The sequence below is a fragment of the Alosa pseudoharengus genome, unplaced genomic scaffold, assembly GCF_046254945.1.
Source record: "Alosa pseudoharengus isolate Yale_2024_CS ecotype anadromous, Long Island Sound unplaced genomic scaffold, YU_APseudo_1.1 YU_APseudo_1.1_scf_17, whole genome shotgun sequence".
Classification (NCBI taxonomy): Eukaryota; Metazoa; Chordata; class Actinopteri; order Clupeiformes; family Clupeidae; genus Alosa; species Alosa pseudoharengus.
The window spans coordinates 17,521,254-17,538,082 of NW_027468640.1; the positions used below are offsets into that span (position 1 = coordinate 17,521,254).

The following is a 16,829-nucleotide window of genomic DNA, read 5'->3' on the forward strand; positions in this document are numbered from 1 at the left end:
TAGGTTAAAATGCATGTTAACAAATTCATTAAAATATGAACTAAGTTCTGTAGATAGGCCTATTGTTTTTTTATTTTAAGATTAGGGTACTGTATTAATTTAATTGTTTTATTAAAAATTGAAAAGAAATTCATCACAATGTATAGGAATGCCTTTTATTATTGATAAAACATGAACAAACAACATTTAAACTCATACATATTCTACATCCACTGTAGATGAAGAACCTATTAAAAAAAGACGAAGAACCTATAAAAAAGAACATAAGAAAACAATTTTTTAGTCCACGTTCATTTACACAGTTGAAATAAAAGTTTGTTATATCACCTATGAATGCAACAAATAAGTGAATGGACATCGGCTAACATTAGCCAAAAGCTAACCAACATGTGCTGCTATGGTTACCTAAAACTGTCTACAGAAAGAAACACCTATTTCAATGATAAAGTCTGAATTAAACTTAGTAGCACCAAGACAAGTATATTTACACGAAAACATATGTGATATCGTTATAATCTGGCATACACACCCATTGGGAGGTAGCTACCATGAGCTAACTGTCCGAAAGACTACTAGCATGCTAACAACGGAGCTAATGTTACCTTACTTTTCTCAGGTTAATGTAAGTTAATCACGTAAACAAACATTTAGCTAACTATTGGTCAAACTGAACATAATTTTCGGTTATTTCATCAGAATTTTAATTTTTCAACAAGTTCATCAGAAAGTTCACCCACCATTTGATGTAGTAGCCTATTTGTCACAGCAGCACGAGGCATGGAGTCATTCATCTGGACTGAGAAGCAGGAGGAACGGTTGATGGGCAGAATTTTTTTAGACCCTTCCTCTGCCTTGCAAAAACATAACATTTATCGTTGTCTCTGCTTAACATGATCAGTGCACTGTATATTTCACTTAAATAGTACAATCAACTAATTTCTTTTAGTTATGGCATAGAGTTTTCACAAAACACACAAACATTAGTAGTGACCACCTAACATATTTATTACAACTAAATCTGGGTTTAGATACACTCTGACAACTGAAGGGCTGAAACCATGATGCTGAAACCATTATGCACCATAGAAGAATTGATATGTATGCCCCTTGGTGTCTATATTTAATGACATTTAGCGCTACAACGGTATTCAATAGGTACTTCTACCCGATCAATGTTACATAGTGCAACATCAAGCATTATGGGTATGCGTTGGCAATGTCAGAGACTTTATTCTGCATGTCATAGTAGCATCAAAATTAGTTTGAAGCCTTTATTTTAAGATGGCATCAGTGGCTCAGCTCAGTGTTTCCACATAGCACTCAATAGCATGCACAATACACTTTGTTCACTGAGTGAATATGCACTGTGTCTGTCTTTTAACTTAAGGCCCCTTGTGTATTGTGTGAATGATGCGATGATTTTTAAAACAGGTTCACTGTGTAAGTGATTACAGTATAGCATAAAACCATAAAAAAGAAAGATTCTAGCTGTTGAAAGTTAATCAGGGGTTTCTGTTAAAAGGAATATTGAGATATCTCATGTGCACTGCATAATTGAGAGGTCACTGATGGATACATGCAAAACAACCCTTACTATAATCGTTCTCAGAGAAAATGTTATACCTTTATTTGATGATCTGAGCTGATGACCTTTTGCAACCTTTGACCTTCTTTGACCTCTACTCTCTGACCTTTGACAGAGTTGAACGAAGCCTTCAAGGAGTTTGACTATGACCAGGATGGTTACTTGAACTACAAGGACCTTGCGGAATGCATGAGAACTATGGGATACATGCCCACAGAGATGGAGCTGCTGGAGATCATTCAGCAGGTCAAGATGAGGTGTGAGTATCCTGCATTTGTATATGGAGCCATATCTAAAACTATGGCCATGTTTTCACTTTGTGTATGAGTGAACCAAATATACTCATCAAACGTGTGTGTGTGTGTGTGTGTTTATATGGATTGATGTTTTGGTGTGTGTGTGTGTGTGTGTGTGTCTGTGTGTCTGCAGTGGGTGGCCTCATGGATTTCGAGGACTTCTGTGAGCTGATGGGCCCCAGAATGTTGGTGGAGACTGCAGACATGTTGGGAATCAAAGAGCTTAGGAGCTCCTTCCAACAAGTGAGGCACTTCAGACTTTTGTGTCTTACTATAATGCAGATATAGGATGCATAGGTTGTCATTCACATAGTGATCTCTATAGGAGTCCTTGATCCATGTGACGGTACAATAATGGGACTTTAAAAGTCAAATGCCCCCCCACTCTCTCTTTCTCATTGTTTTTTCTCTCTTACATTTTTTCTTCTGACACATTTTTTCCCACCCTCGCTGTCCTGAGTAAATATCGTGTCTTTCCCCCTCCAGTTTGACACGGACGGCGACGGGAAGATCTCGCAGGAGGAGATGAAGGAGGCCGTCAAGACGCTGCTGGGGGAGAAGCTGAAGAAGGGCGAGCTGGAGGAGATCCTCAAGGAAATCGACCTCAACGGAGATGGAACCGTAGACTTTGACGGTACATAAGGACATAAGGATTTGTGTGTGTGTGTGTGTGTCTGTGTGTGAAGTAGGCGTGTGTGGGGGGAGAGGTGCATAATACAGTGGGTAGTAAAGTGGCCACTTTATTAACGCTTTCTGTGATTCACGCAGCTGCATGAAATATATTACAACCTATAAGGTACAACGTATTACAACTTATAATGTATTACAACTTATAATGTACAACTTGCAACATATTACTTGTGGTTGTTTGGGTCATTGCAGCTTCTCTGGAGAAATATAAATAAAAGACGTGTGATTCATGCGAGAGGTCCCTTGAGAGTCACACATGAAACCGGACCCAGTGGTACCCACTGTAGATCAAATGAGATCAAAGGAGACAAAGATATAACGTACTGAAAGGGTTTCCCTGGGTGTCATAGCATAGCATAGCAAAATGTGTGGTATCCTCTTTAGATAGATAGATAGATAGATGAGCAAGTAAGTGAGTATTTTATTGATATAGCGCATTTTTCTATGCACAGAGTAAAACCCAAAATGTTTCACACAGGCATAAACAAAAAATAATGGTGAAAAGAAACATTCCGGGTGGAGTGGCGTGACTCGCCAGTGTACACGTAACTTGGCACAGACATAAAGACATTACAAACAAATGAAACAAATACTAACAAGTAAATAAATAAAAAGTGAAAAATGAAAACAAACAAAAACATGATGCCGGATGCAGCGGCGTGATCACCAGCACACACATGACTTGGCACAGACATAAAGACATGCAAACAAATGAACAAATAATAACAAGTAAAAAGATAAAGATAAAAGAAGTGAAAAATTAAAAATGAAAACTCACCAGCATACCCACAACTTAAGATAGATAGATTAAAGTAGAAAATGAATAAATAATACAAGGAGATCAGCTTCGAACTTCAAACACCAAACACCTTGGATTTCAGTGGTAAGGCAGTGGGGCTCTGGCCTTCTGACCAGTTGTTACCAGTAACATGGAGTTGTTACATGCAATTTTACAATATCACTTGGGCTTTTCTGTAAACATTATATGTGTTGTTGGTATTATTTCAGGAATTGTGAAAAGGGCCCTAATGCTTTCATGCTTGTCATATCACATCACAGGCTGGAGAGACAAGATCGCAGCTAAACCCGTCTTCACCTCTCTCCTTTGCAGAGTTTGTCATGATGCTGGGAGTCCAATAGATGGAAGAAGTTGGTGCTGGATCTGAAGAGCTCTGTTGCTGCTGTATCTTTCTGTAAATCAAGATTTCATCTGTGTGTCTCTGAGAGAGTGTGTGTGTGTCCTCACTGGGAATACAAGTTTGGATACAGTACATTGGTGCCTATAATGACATGGTGTAGTGTTTTAAGTAAAACACCCCAGCAGTCTGCAGAGTAAACTAAACATTTAGTGCATTCTGTAACTTGTATTGTACAATTATGTTGTGGTAATTTCGTATTATGTAAACTTTTTAATTTTATTAAAAATAAACTTCATTGTAAGATCACTCCCTGCATTGGTTGACTTTGATGTCACTGGTTACACTGTTGACTGTAGATATCATTGCTTTATATTTTGCATATTTTGCTGAACTTTGCATGAGGAAATGGGTTCCAAATACATACTTGCTTAGTGGAAAACCTAAGAGGACATTATGGGCAGTTTATGTATAAAGTTCAGTCTGAGGCTGTTTAATGAACTGTATACATAAACTGCCAGTTGTTCTGCTTCTCTGTCTCTGTTGGCTAATGTCCAGACATACACACACGTACACTCTCTCACTCTGTCTCTCTCACACATGCACGCTTTCTCACTCTCTCTCTCTCTCTCTCTCTCTCTCACACACACACGCTCGCTCTCTCTCTCGCAAGCGGAACAACACAGACACTTCATAACACAGACTCGCTGTGAACTGCCAGTTGTTCCACTTGGCCACCAAGTGTTTTAATATTTCGTATTTTTGTTTCATACAAATCTGGCAGGCAAATTGTTAGGTACTGTATCTTAATATGTAACTATGTGCATGTGCAGAGCAGATCGGGCAGGCGGTACGGATCGGGCACTGACAGTTGAGATTCATGCAATGTAGCTCCCACTGTCTTTGGTTGGATTGGCAAGCGGTAGACCTCTTGTCTATTTTGGTGTAGCCATGGCGATACAATGACCACTTGTCTCTTGTCATACTGCATATCGCCAAACTCTCATTGAGAATGACAGCTGGTCATTTGTCTCATGTATCACATCTGACCAGGGGGGTAGGCTAATACCTTCACAAGAACGATAGTCTGCTTGTTTATGCAAGCACATTCAAATCCATTCCAGTCATTTTTAAATTTCACACTGAAAATTGGACCCAGAGATCCAAACACCACAAGAAGAAACAAACAGAAAACAAACTGAAGAAACAAACAACTCTAGTCTATAGTCTCACCACTGTAGCAAAGAAACTTGTGACTGCATGACCACCAGTGATTTTGCCATTGACCGCTGTTGTACATTACAGCATATTCCTCAGCAGACATAGTTTTAGTAGAATTTGTGCTCCAGTTCCCTAATGCCCTGAGTGCCCTCTGCTGACCTCTTGCAGTCATTCAGGTCGTTGTAAAGTCCTATCAAGATGTTGCCCCTGATGTTTTGGGCCAAGCCAAATAGATACACTATCACTGGTGGTGGCTAGATCAGTGTATCTCTCTGCAGGAGGTTTGGGCTTCAGTTCATGTCTTGGGGTCAGCTACATGGTGATACTAACAAGTGGCATGCACCAGAGCAATGCAGATGCCTGTGAAAGAGTAACATGAAGATTAAAATGAAGTTCAAATTCATATTTTGTAATACATCATATCACACACACACACACACACACACACATACACACACACACACACACACACACACACACCAAAACGTGTTTACAGTCTATGGTGGTACATACATATTCTCTCTGCATTCACTCTATTCAATCATTAATCCAGTCATCGGATATCATTGACTCTTCCCTTATTTCAATCTGCAGGAAAGGGACCTGTCTCAACCAGAGCTGGATGGTGAGTCTGACAACTGAAGGGTTGAAACCATGGTGCTGGTTAAATATTGTAAAAGAGACACCATAGAAGAATTGATATGTATGCCCCTTGGTGTCAATATTTAATGACATTTAGCACTACAACGCTACTCAAAAAACTTAATCAGGGCATTGTCCCTGGTTAAGTGCCTTGCTCAAGGGCACAATGGTGGAAGCCAGATATTGAAACTCCATCTTTTTAGGCTACTGCATGCTGGCCCAGCTCCTCCGTCACTAGGCTACCACCGCCCAAAGGACAGAATCAGACCGAAAACCGTCAGCAAAAATCACAAGTTGTGTATGAATGTGCTGTGCTTCGTGACATGAAATAATGTATCACTAAAGCTTAAGGAGAGATGCTGCATAACACACACTACTAAAATGTATTCTCTTTTCAGCTTTGTGAGTTTTACTGAATTTGCATTTGTGTTGATTTTAGGCAAATCAATAATAAAAGGTAAGTTCCTCCTGTTGACAACTGCAGCAGCATTAACAACTATAGGAAAACCTAGTTTTTGAGGATGTTTGAATATACAAATATGCAAAGTAGGTGTTTTGTTTTTTTATTACAAGTCCAAAAATGCAACTCACCTGTAGGAAGTTGAAGTGAGCACCACTACCAACGGACTTCCAACGGGTGAAATGACTAATGCAAACACTACCCACACACATTGACCCTAAAAATGCACACACATCATGTCGTTTTTCAAGTGGTAATATGCAAATATACAAATATGAAATTGTTTGAGGTGGACCTGGTGCAGGTGTTCAACTATGTGTCCCTCTTATCAACATGGGAGCACCCTTAACTCATTCCTTTCATATGGGTGGGTTCTACCTAGTCTGGCTTTGGCACATTAGTGAAATGTTTATAGATCACTTTCTTACTTCAAACATGGTATTTACCAACTTAAGACGCTTTCAAAAAAGTCAAAGCCGATATCATTTACAGTATTACATTATTATTAGTACTCTCGAGTGTGAAAAATAAATTTGAGAAGTAAAAGATAGCACTCACTTTTTTAATCACCCTGAAGAACATTTTGGGCAAGACGCCCTTCTTCAACGTGATTATGGTGTTGTGCTATTGTAACCTGATAATTCGTGGGTTTGCAGAGTTCACACTCTCCAGTCTCTCAGGCATGGGCAAGACGAAGACAGGTTACACTTCGGTTATAACTTCTTTTATTCACACAACCAACTTAGACAGACAACCAGCAACGCGCGCTCACTTCTCCCCAGCTTCACTCCCTACTAAAACCATCCGGTGCGGAAACCATTCCCCCCGAACCAAAACACCCCACTCTCAAATGTATGGGGAACTAAAATCCTAATACGTTAATCATTCCCCATTACATTAACAGAGGAATGGATGAAGACTGAATTAAATAAATTGACATTAAACAAAATAATAATATAATAAAATCATTGGTAACACTTTATAATAACTACACACAATTAATCATTTATTAAGCCTTTGTTACTTATTAGTTAATGGTTTGTTCATCATTAGTAATTTCTTGTTCATACATAATTTATCATCAGTAAAGCATTTGTTCACACAATTATAAATGGTTTGTTCATAGTGAAAAAGCCTATCCAAAAAATATATTTGTAAGTACATGATTTATACTTAATATGTAATGAAACAACCACTTATAATGAAATCATTTTATGATGATCTTATTATAAACCAGTTGCAAACTATAACAAAATGCTTTGTTCATTATTTGTAAAGCATTGTTCCTATGTTAATTATCATAAATAAAGTATTTGTACACACAGTTATAAATGGATTGTTCATAGTAAATAAGCCTATGTTTATGAATTATTGTTAATACTTAATAAAATATGCAATATACACATGCACTAATGATTAGTTAGGGTGAGGATACATATTTTATAAACCACTTCCTAATACTATAATTCATGATTAACTCAGGGGTTACAAGTGGTTAGTTAATGATATTTTGTGAGCTTATCTAAAGTGAGGACTTTCTATGCCTTGCAACACATTTTCAAATGAGTTGTAAAGATTACATTCACATTCATTGATTTAGCAGACAAGCGACGTACACATGTCAATTAAATTGAAGGCCATTGACATAACAGTGAAAGCCGGGAATCAAACCCCCAACTTTTCAGGCTATACTGCATGCTAGTCCAGCTCCTTTATCCACTACACTACCTTGGCCCAGATAGAAAACCCTACAACTATGTAAGAGTTTCTGTTTTCTTCTACTACACACTGTTATTAAACATCAGTAAGCTATTATTAAATGCTGTATTCTTCATTTGTAAAGCATTATTCCTACATTAATTCTCATCTGTAAATCATGTTTACACACAGTTAAAAATGGTTTGTTCATAGTAAACACGCATATCTATATTATATTTTTGAATTGATGGTTGTAATACCACTGGACAGAGGTAGTGTGGTGGATAGGGAGCCGGGTTAACATGCAGTAACCCAAGTTGGGGGTTCAAACCCCGGCGTTCACCAATGTGGCCTTGCCCTTTAATTTCATTGACATGTGTAAGTCGCTTTGGGTGAAAGTGTCGGCTAAATGAATAAATGCAAGTGTAAACTTTATTACTCTTTTGTAAATGTGTTGCAAGGCATAAACTTTAGATGAGCTCACAAAATATCATTAACTAACCACTTGTAACTTCTGAGTTAATTATTAGTTATAGTATTAGGAAGTGGTTTATAAAATATGTATTTTCACCCTAACTAATCATTAGTGCATGTGTATGTAACAACTGTTAAATAATGGAAATATTACTTAATCAAAAACATATTATTGCATCATTTATTAAGTATTAACAATAACGTATAAACATATTTAAGATATACACTTATTTACTATGAACAAACAATTTATAAATGTGTGAACAAATCCTTTACTGATGATAAATTAGAAATTACTGATGATGAACAAACCATTAACTAATAAGTAACAGAGGCTTAATAAATTATGAATTTTTTGTAGTTATTATAAAGTGTTACCAAATCATTGTTTACACTATTATCACCATAATCACACTATTATTACCACACTAGTGTTATACTTTACACTACTGCATATAAAATGCAATCTGTATATAACCCTGAAAGATAGGAAGGATAAATAGTGACATATTCAGTAGAAGCAGAAATAGAAACAATCAGCTCAGGCATGTTTTATATTGATGTAGTGTCTTGATACATTGCTATCCTGTATAATGCTTGTTTAAATGGAAAATACTTAACAAAAAATATCATTTTGTAACACATTACATAGAAGTTATACTTAAAAAAGAAAAGACACCTTTTGAGTTGAAAATACATAGGCTACATTACATGTAAGTAAATTAATATATATATTGTATCTCTTCATCTGTTGAACAATACAAACAGAGAAATCTGATAATGCCATAAAAATATGTATCACTAGGGTTACAGTAAAAGAGGGATGATGAATGCACACTATTGATGCTGCAGACAAACTATTGATAGGTCCACACACTATTTTAATTTCCTGCTTTGTGAGACTAACTGAACTTTTCAAAGCTCATTTTTGCTCTTCCTCTTCTGATTATCACTCTTCTCATTCTTCTTCTTCTTGTGGAAAATCTGTCCATCGGGCTGCTTTCTCCAGCTCAGTTTGGCGTCTGCTGGAAGCCCATGCTCTTGCAGCTTCTTCTTGATCTGAGGAGCAGAGCCCAGCCACATTTTTAGGCTCCACCATGACTTCAAAACATTTTTCAAACAATTTCAAACATTATTGTGGAGCTCACAATGAGCCATCAATCAATAGCGATATGAGACGTGAGAGTTTTAAACTATTTTAACTAACTATCTTCTTTAAAAAATCCTCAATAACTTTTTTAGTATCATTGTGGTTGTATCATTGCAGCCTTATCCTTTTTGATTGGCTGGTGGGGTGGCTGTTAAGTCTGTATATCGGGACACCAATGAAGTAGATCTGGTTAAAAAAGTTAAATTGCCGTTCCATAAAGCTCTTTTGAATGGTAACTATAGCAACCATAGTAAACGACAGTTGAACTAGGATGCAGGTTTTGCAACAATGGAATCAATTGTAAACAAGCTAACTAACTACCCACCGTTATCACTGTAACTCTGCTACGCGTCTTTGCCTCTGCCTTATCTATTATTCCGTATATTGGGACACTTTGGCAGCCATTATCCCTTACATAGCTTGATATCATGTCATTTTGCATCATTATAAAGTATCATTGCAGCTTCATGTGCAACAGAGAAAATGACTGACCCACCTGGTCTAATATGGCTTTTTGAACTGCAGCATCATTTACATTCACGTCAGACTGAAACCAGATCCTCTGAAACTGGACAGTCTTCTTGACCTCTATAAGACAGACCAACAAGAACATGGTGAAATGTCTGTAGAATGAAATCATAGACTCACTTTAGCAAGGAAATGTTTTGGTAAGGGATGGCTTGTTGGATATGATATGGTGTTTTTCTCACCACCATAGCAAACAAAGGGTCTCCTCACAGAGCAGTCCAGAGCTTCCCACTCAGTTTGGTTCAACACAACACACTTTGAGGCAGAGGCTGTGGGCGTTTCACTGAGATTAAAGATGGAAGAGAAGGTACTACCATCAGACCACTGCCAGCCAACCCTGTGTAGACCTATCCATGTATAGCTGTTTGCAGCAGCCATCTTCTTGATCTCCTCGTCCTCCACTGCATTCTTCACAGTGGCCAAGTCAGTGTGCTTCTCTCTGCAGTAGCTCTGGGCCTCTATCCATGTTTTCGTTGGTGAAATTGAAATAAAACCATTGGTTGTATTTAGCCTCTCTGTTAGAAAAAACAACAACAGGTAGGTAACACACAAAGTCATCTGAGAACTAGTCAGAAAAAGCAGTCCAAGATGATTAGTGATTAATATTAAACATGTGCATATGATGGCTGCATGCAAAAGAAGACTCGGATTCAGTCAAACTTAGAGTGTTGATAAGTTGACATGGAAGGATGGAGATTGCATTCATTGATTAACCTATTGGTAGGTGTATGGGCATGCTAAACCAATTATTACAAGTCACCTTGACCCTTAACATACTATGTTGTACTATTCCATGCTTATGTTATGATATGTTATCCAACTATGATGCTCAAAACAAAATGCTAATACTGAAGAGCTCTCTCACCATCATAGCAGATAAAAGGGTGACTATGTGTCTGTTCGTGGTTTTGCGATTGACCACCAACAATTGCATTATATATCTCCGGAGTCGTACTGGAAGAGTGGTAGAGGTGGTAGAGTCCTATCCAGGCGCTAGCACTAATGCTTTGGGACCAGTCCAAGAAGCTCTGCAGCTCCTCGCTGTCACTGATGGTGGCCAGGTCAATGTGCTTCTCTCTGCAGTAGGTCTGGGCTTCAGTCCATTTCTTGGGGTCAGCTACATAGTGGTACTGACGAGAGGCGTGTACCAGAGCAATGCAGATGCCTGTAAAAGGTTAAGAAAGGGAGCTTAAGCTTAGCTTAGCATAACAGCACAAAGAGTAATGGGGGGGGGGGGGGGTGGTTACATTGTACACATAAATTAATTTATTGTATGGCCCCCCATAGACGGAATTCCATGAAACTTGGTATAACCCCAGAGACATAGACATTCGATTTGGTGCAGTACAGAACAGCTCGAATATAGTGGTGATTAAAGCATTTTTGTCTTTTAATTTTTTACGTGGGGGAGGGGGTGCAAATCACAAATGAGTGGTTATGGGCTAGGTTCATGCGGGTCCTTGAGACCGACATACCACACAAATTTTGTCATCTTAGGTGCAATGGTTTGGATAGTTATTTAGGGGCCCAGTGCTGGGGAGTGGCCCCCGGGGACCAAACACTTATTTTCCATGAAAGTGTAGTGGGGCTACATGTCCCACCAAGTTTCATGTGCCCTGGTATTTCAGTTTCCCGGGAATCATTGGCCAAACATTCAACATAAATAAATAAATAAATAACTAAATAAATAAATAAAACATGACAAAAAAACATTAACTCCTATATGGCCGCTAAGCCAACTATGCTAACAGAGGTCATAGTTCCTATATGTATAGTACAGTACAGTACAGTATTATGTATACTCTGTGTGTGTGTGTGTGTGCGCTTTTCTCTGAGAGAAAATGTTTGCATACCGTAAAGGAACAGGATATCAACAGCCTTTCTGTCCATTATCAGAGAGTTTACCTGCAAAAAGAAATTTAAAATGAAAATAACTAGATGTACCGCAGAGCTGTACAAAATATGACCGCCGCCCAGTCCAGCACATTTTTTCCACAAAAATAAATCACGCTGGAAGGCCTATATGATTCTAACTGTCTCACTAAATTGCATTATCCACACTCAATTCTCACTGGTATCTGCTAGACAACAAGTACCAAAACATGATTAGTTCATAGATTTCACATGTAAAATTAATTTTATACAACCCCACCTCCATCTTGCCTGTTCATAATTCTGAGAAATTCTTGAATTGTGTGCATGTGTGCATGTACATTTTTATGTTATGTGTGTGGGTGTGTGTGTGTGTTTGTGTGTGTGTGCATGCTTGTGTGTGTGCCTGCGTATGTGCCTGTGCATGCATGCGTACATATGTCTACTGTGTGAGTATGTGTCATACGTATGATTACTGTGAATGTATGTGTGTGCGTGTGTATCTGTTTGTGCACATGTGTGCACATGAAATGGGTTAACATGACCCCTGGAGGCAAACATACGGAAAAAAATGGTCACCTAGGGCCTACAGTTCTCAAGATATTCACAGAGAACTGTGTCTGCCCTACCCTCCTTTCGGGGGGTCCAGTCCAGCGGGGGGGGGGGGGCTACAGATCAAAACGAAAAACGACGGTTCCATGCTATCCATGTGGGGTTACATGCCCACCAAGTTTTGTGTACCCCGGGCTTTCAGTGTCCCGGGAATCCTTGTTGGTGTACGTCACTAAATGTACACATAAATTATTTTATTGTGTGGCCCCCCATGAACGGAATTCCACAAAACTTGGCGTGCATACAGAGAGTGTCATAATGATCCTACACTTCCAATTTCGTGCAGTTTTGACTATGTTAGGTCACAGATACCTGTGATTACAACACCTCATTTTTACTTTTTTGTGTTTAACTAGGTGGCACTATACATGAAATGAGTGGTTATGGAATGGGTTGACATAAAGGGGCATGTCAACCTATCCCATTACACTTATTTCATGTATAGCGCCACCTAGTTAAAAATTAAAAAGCAAAACATTAGGTGTTTTCATCACAATATCTCTGGCTGACATGGTCAAAACTGCACGAAATTGAAAGTGTAGGATCCTTATGACACCCTCCGAATGCATGCCAAGTTTCGTGGACTTTCGTTCACGGGGGGCCTTACAATAAAATAATTTATGTGTACATTTAGTGACCGTACACCAACAAGGATTCCCGGGACACTGAAAGACCGGGGTACACGAAACTTGGTGGGCATGTACAGTAACCCCACATGGATAGCATGGAACCATTGCTTTTCGTTTTGATCTGTAGCCCCCCCGCTGGACTGGACCCCCGAAAGGAGGGTAGGGCAGACACAGTTTTCTGTGAATATCTTGAGAACCGTATGCGTATGTTTGCCTCCAGGGGTCATGTAAACCCATTCCATATGCACACATGTGCATGAACAGATACACATGCACACACATACATTCACAGTAATCCTACGTATGACACATACTCACACAGTAGACATATATACGCATTAGGGGTGTAACGGTTCATGTATTCGTATTGAACCGAAACGGTACGGGCGTCACGGTTCGGTGCATGAATTTACACGGAGAATACACGGTATAAAAATACATAAAACTCGTGTGCGGATTAATTAATGTCATGCGCAATTACTGTTAAGTAGCGAGAGTTACGGGAGTTCTTTAGCGACACCTAACGCTAATCTGTAGCCTCGCCTTAGCTATGAAGCTCTGATTGGCGCCTATGTTTTTTTTGTCAGGTCGTCGGTCGAGTCCGTCAGTCATTAGCAGCACTAAGGTTAGACCCACAAGAGTTAGAGGATCCGCTGGTCTCTTTAAGATCGCAAGTTTGAGAACTTCAGTTACAGTAACGTTAGTACAGGCGAAAGAGTGGTGGATAAGATGAAACTGTGTGTCGACGTTGTTCAGCAGTTGTTGGGTATGTGAGTGGAAAAAATGCTACACATATTCGAAGCCATCACCCAGATGATGTAGGCTACCAATCACTGAAACGAGGGGAAAACACTTTCCCTGCGCTTCAGCAGCCTTTGGATACACGTTCAAATAGGGCCAAAACCTATGGCTTAAATTAAATGATTTCGTAATGACAGAAAGCTATGTAAATCGCGTGGTAATTACCTTTATGTTGGGGTAACTTGTAACTTCTCACATGAGGAGCTGCTAGTGTTAAGTGCATAGACAGCAAAATAAAGTGACAACGCTATAACCAGGCTAATAAACAAACCATGCTACGGTGAGTTAAAGTCACGTGACTTCTAGTTGTAGTCTGTTTATGAAATGAAAGGAGCAATTTCGTTTTTTAAAAAAAGGCAAAATAGTGTGATATTTTCACAGTTAGTAGCCTAGGCTAGATTATTACTTTACACACAATAAAAAAAATATTGAGGCAAATTGTAGACCCTTCCATATACAACTAAACACAGATGTTGAAGGTCTTGCTTAAGTGGATTTTTAAAAATAATTTTTCTATGTAATTTGCACTTTCAGAAATAAGAGATGCTGTAGGCCTATTTTCAGTTTTATAGCTGATTGTCTTATTTTGTTTACAAGTTACAGATGGAGTCTAGGTACTTATTGTACTGTTTAGCCTACATCTTACACACTTCAGGCTGTTGCATATAGCTCAGGGAAGAGACTGTATGACACTAGGTGGTACAGCCTGAGACATGTACAAAAAAAAAAATGCTTTCTGCATTTTTGTTTTGCTTTTTTTCCTCCATTGTACCGAACTCGTACCGAACCGTGATGTCCGAACCGAGGTATGAACCGAACCGTGACTTCTGTGTACCGTTACACCCCTAATACGCATGCATGCACATGCACACACAAAGGCACATAAACAGGCAAACACACAAGCACATGCACATGCACGCACACACACACACCCACACACACATAAACATAAACATGTACACGCACACATGCACATTTCTCAAAATTATGAACAGGCAAGATGGGGGTGGGGTTGTATAAAATGTATATAACATGTGAAATCTATGAACTAATCATGTTTTGGTACTTGTTGTCTAGCAGATACCAGTGAGAATTGAGTGTGCATAATGCAATTCAGTGAGACAGTTAGAATCATATATGCCTTTCAGCGTGACTTATTTTTGTGGAAAACATGTGCTGGACTGGGCGGCGGTCATATTTTGTACCGCTCTACGGTACATCTAGTTGATTCTTCATTTCATTTTAATGAACATAATGATCATTTTCAATACAGATTCTAAATTGTATGTTACATAATAATAGAAAACCTTAAGTCTATATAAAAAACATACCATAAGTCACATCATACTCTAAATATCAGTACAGGATATCAGTTGAGAATGCTATTCAAAATGGCAAAATGTCCACAAGGAGTCACACTGCACTTGACTATAGAACCCCTATGATTCTCTCTTCAGATATGACCATATAGTCCTACAGTGCTACATTTACATTATGATATATAATGTCAGTTAGGATACAAATGTATTTTATTTAAGCAGGAGGGGGTTAGATAGACCACTGGCACAATTTACTCCTAAGACTTGCACCTCAGGCATCATTTTTGGAGAAGTGCTTAGTTAAGCTACTCAGAGCTACACTTGCTACAATAACCTTTGATGTGAAACTGATTTGAACTGATATGCCAAATAAAATACTTGGACAGACAAAAGACTACTTCATCCACATGACCCTCCAAGATGAAGTTTAGAACTTTAACTTGATGCCTAGTTCTGAACCCTTTGTCAAACATTGTACATATTACAGTAAGTCATAGTCACACTATTATTAATATTACCACTGGCAGCATAAATGTGAAATACCAAGACAGTTCTAATGTACACATATGTTAAATGAGCCGTTTTAGATGCAGTTAGCTATATATATTAAAATTGCAACTCACCTTTGAAGTGAATACTGAAGTAAACACCAAAAGCACTTTAGTCTTGCACAGAAAGTAGTTCTGTAAGGAAAGGACTTCAAACCAAAGCTCGAATGATCATAGCACATGCCCCCCCCTCACACACACACACACACACACATTTCCATTATGCAGCTGGCATATTTGTGAGTGTAGCCTACATGCAGATAAATAAAAAATAAACTATGGTGCATTTCCATACTCAGCATACTTTCCATATTCCATTGTGGCCTCTGTAGTTCCAGGAAAAATAAGTCCATCAGGCATACAAAGTGGTTATAAACCAGGACCAAACAGTGAGGCCATGCAAAAAAAGGAAGTGAAATATCTTGTGGCTTCTATATTGCAAATTACGTCATAACACCAATCACTATACTTTTTATTATAGACCTATAACAGAGCTTTGTTTATTCAGCTCTGAAATGGTTACAGTTTGCATGATGATGAAGCAATGGGCTATCGGCCTATTCAGCGTAGGCCCTGCAACGGATCTCGACCACACACCAACATGTTATGGTGTGTGAGGGAACGAGGATTAGTAGCTCTCTGTGTGTTGGTGGCTGTATGAGTCTCTTCAGTGTTTGTCCTCCAAAGGTGGCAATATTTCACTAATCCCGGATTTATCACTCGTTAGCTGCTGTCAGACATATGCCTATAGTGTGGATGTAATTCGTTTCTTGGTGTTTTATGCCCCCAACATTGTCTTCAAGGCAGTGCTGCCTGGAAGGCACTAGGGTTAGGTATGGGTTAAGGTTAGGGTTGGGGTTAAGTTTAGGATTAGGTGCCTTTAAGTCAGCGGTGGCAGCGCTGCCTGGAGGACGACGTTGGGGGCATAAAACACCATCGAGGATGTAATTCAAGTAAAATTCAAGTAATAATAGATCAATGTAAATGTAAATCAGATTTCTCGGCCAAGTATACAAGAAATTTGCTCACTGCATTCCATCCGTGAATTAGTGAACACACAGAGCACACAGTGAACACATTATTTCTCCGGATGACGTGACAGCGGTCCTTAACACCGTAGTTAGTAGCTACTAATAGAGAGAAATAGTCTTTGGTCACTGCTATTTAC

At 38.8% G+C, this 16,829-nt stretch overlaps 2 protein-coding genes across 4 annotated transcripts in view; one reads left to right on the plus strand and one right to left on the minus strand.

Annotated features, from left to right (window-relative positions):
- Positions 1 to 3,847, plus strand: part of LOC143127028 (calcium-binding protein 2) — a 6,533-nt gene extending 2,686 nt beyond the window's left edge. Inside the window, exons 4-7 of the mRNA XM_076288331.1 lie at positions 1,701 to 1,844; positions 2,015 to 2,124; positions 2,368 to 2,515; positions 3,683 to 3,847. Of these exons, the coding sequence (XP_076144446.1) occupies positions 1,701 to 1,844; positions 2,015 to 2,124; positions 2,368 to 2,515; positions 3,683 to 3,711 (431 nt within the window). The 3' untranslated portion in view covers positions 3,712 to 3,847. The remainder of the gene's footprint in view (positions 1 to 1,700; positions 1,845 to 2,014; positions 2,125 to 2,367; positions 2,516 to 3,682) is intronic.
- Positions 3,848 to 8,473: 4,626 nt separating this feature from the next.
- Positions 8,474 to 15,982, minus strand: LOC143127990 (uncharacterized). 3 transcript variants are annotated; one of them, XM_076289677.1, is made up of 6 exons: positions 15,737 to 15,982; positions 11,734 to 11,785; positions 10,746 to 11,045; positions 10,195 to 10,395; positions 9,849 to 9,940; positions 8,474 to 9,261 (listed from the first exon to the last, which is right to left on the minus strand). In XM_076289677.1, exons 2-6 carry the CDS (start codon positions 11,768 to 11,770, stop codon positions 9,118 to 9,120), a joined length of 774 nt encoding a protein of 257 aa, XP_076145792.1. In that variant the 5' UTR covers positions 11,771 to 11,785; positions 15,737 to 15,982; the 3' UTR covers positions 8,474 to 9,117. The 3 variants fall into 3 exon arrangements, with proteins under 3 accessions (XP_076145792.1, XP_076145790.1, XP_076145791.1); XM_076289675.1 differs by having other exon boundaries at positions 10,063 to 10,395; XM_076289676.1 differs by lacking the exon at positions 9,849 to 9,940 and having other exon boundaries at positions 10,001 to 10,395.
- Between the last annotated feature and the right edge of the window lie 847 nt (positions 15,983 to 16,829).

Coding starts and splice junctions, on each gene's coding strand:
- LOC143127990 (XM_076289675.1), bottom strand. CDS start 11,770: ATGGACAGAAAGGCTGTTGATATCCTGTTCCTTTACG. Junction 11,046..11,733: donor TGATATCCTGTTCCTTTACG/GTATGCAAACAT, acceptor AACCTTTTACAG/GCATCTGCATTGCTCTGGTA. Junction 9,262..9,848: donor AAAAAGCCATATTAGACCAG/GTGGGTCAGTCA, acceptor TCTGCTCCTCAG/ATCAAGAAGAAGCTGCAAGA.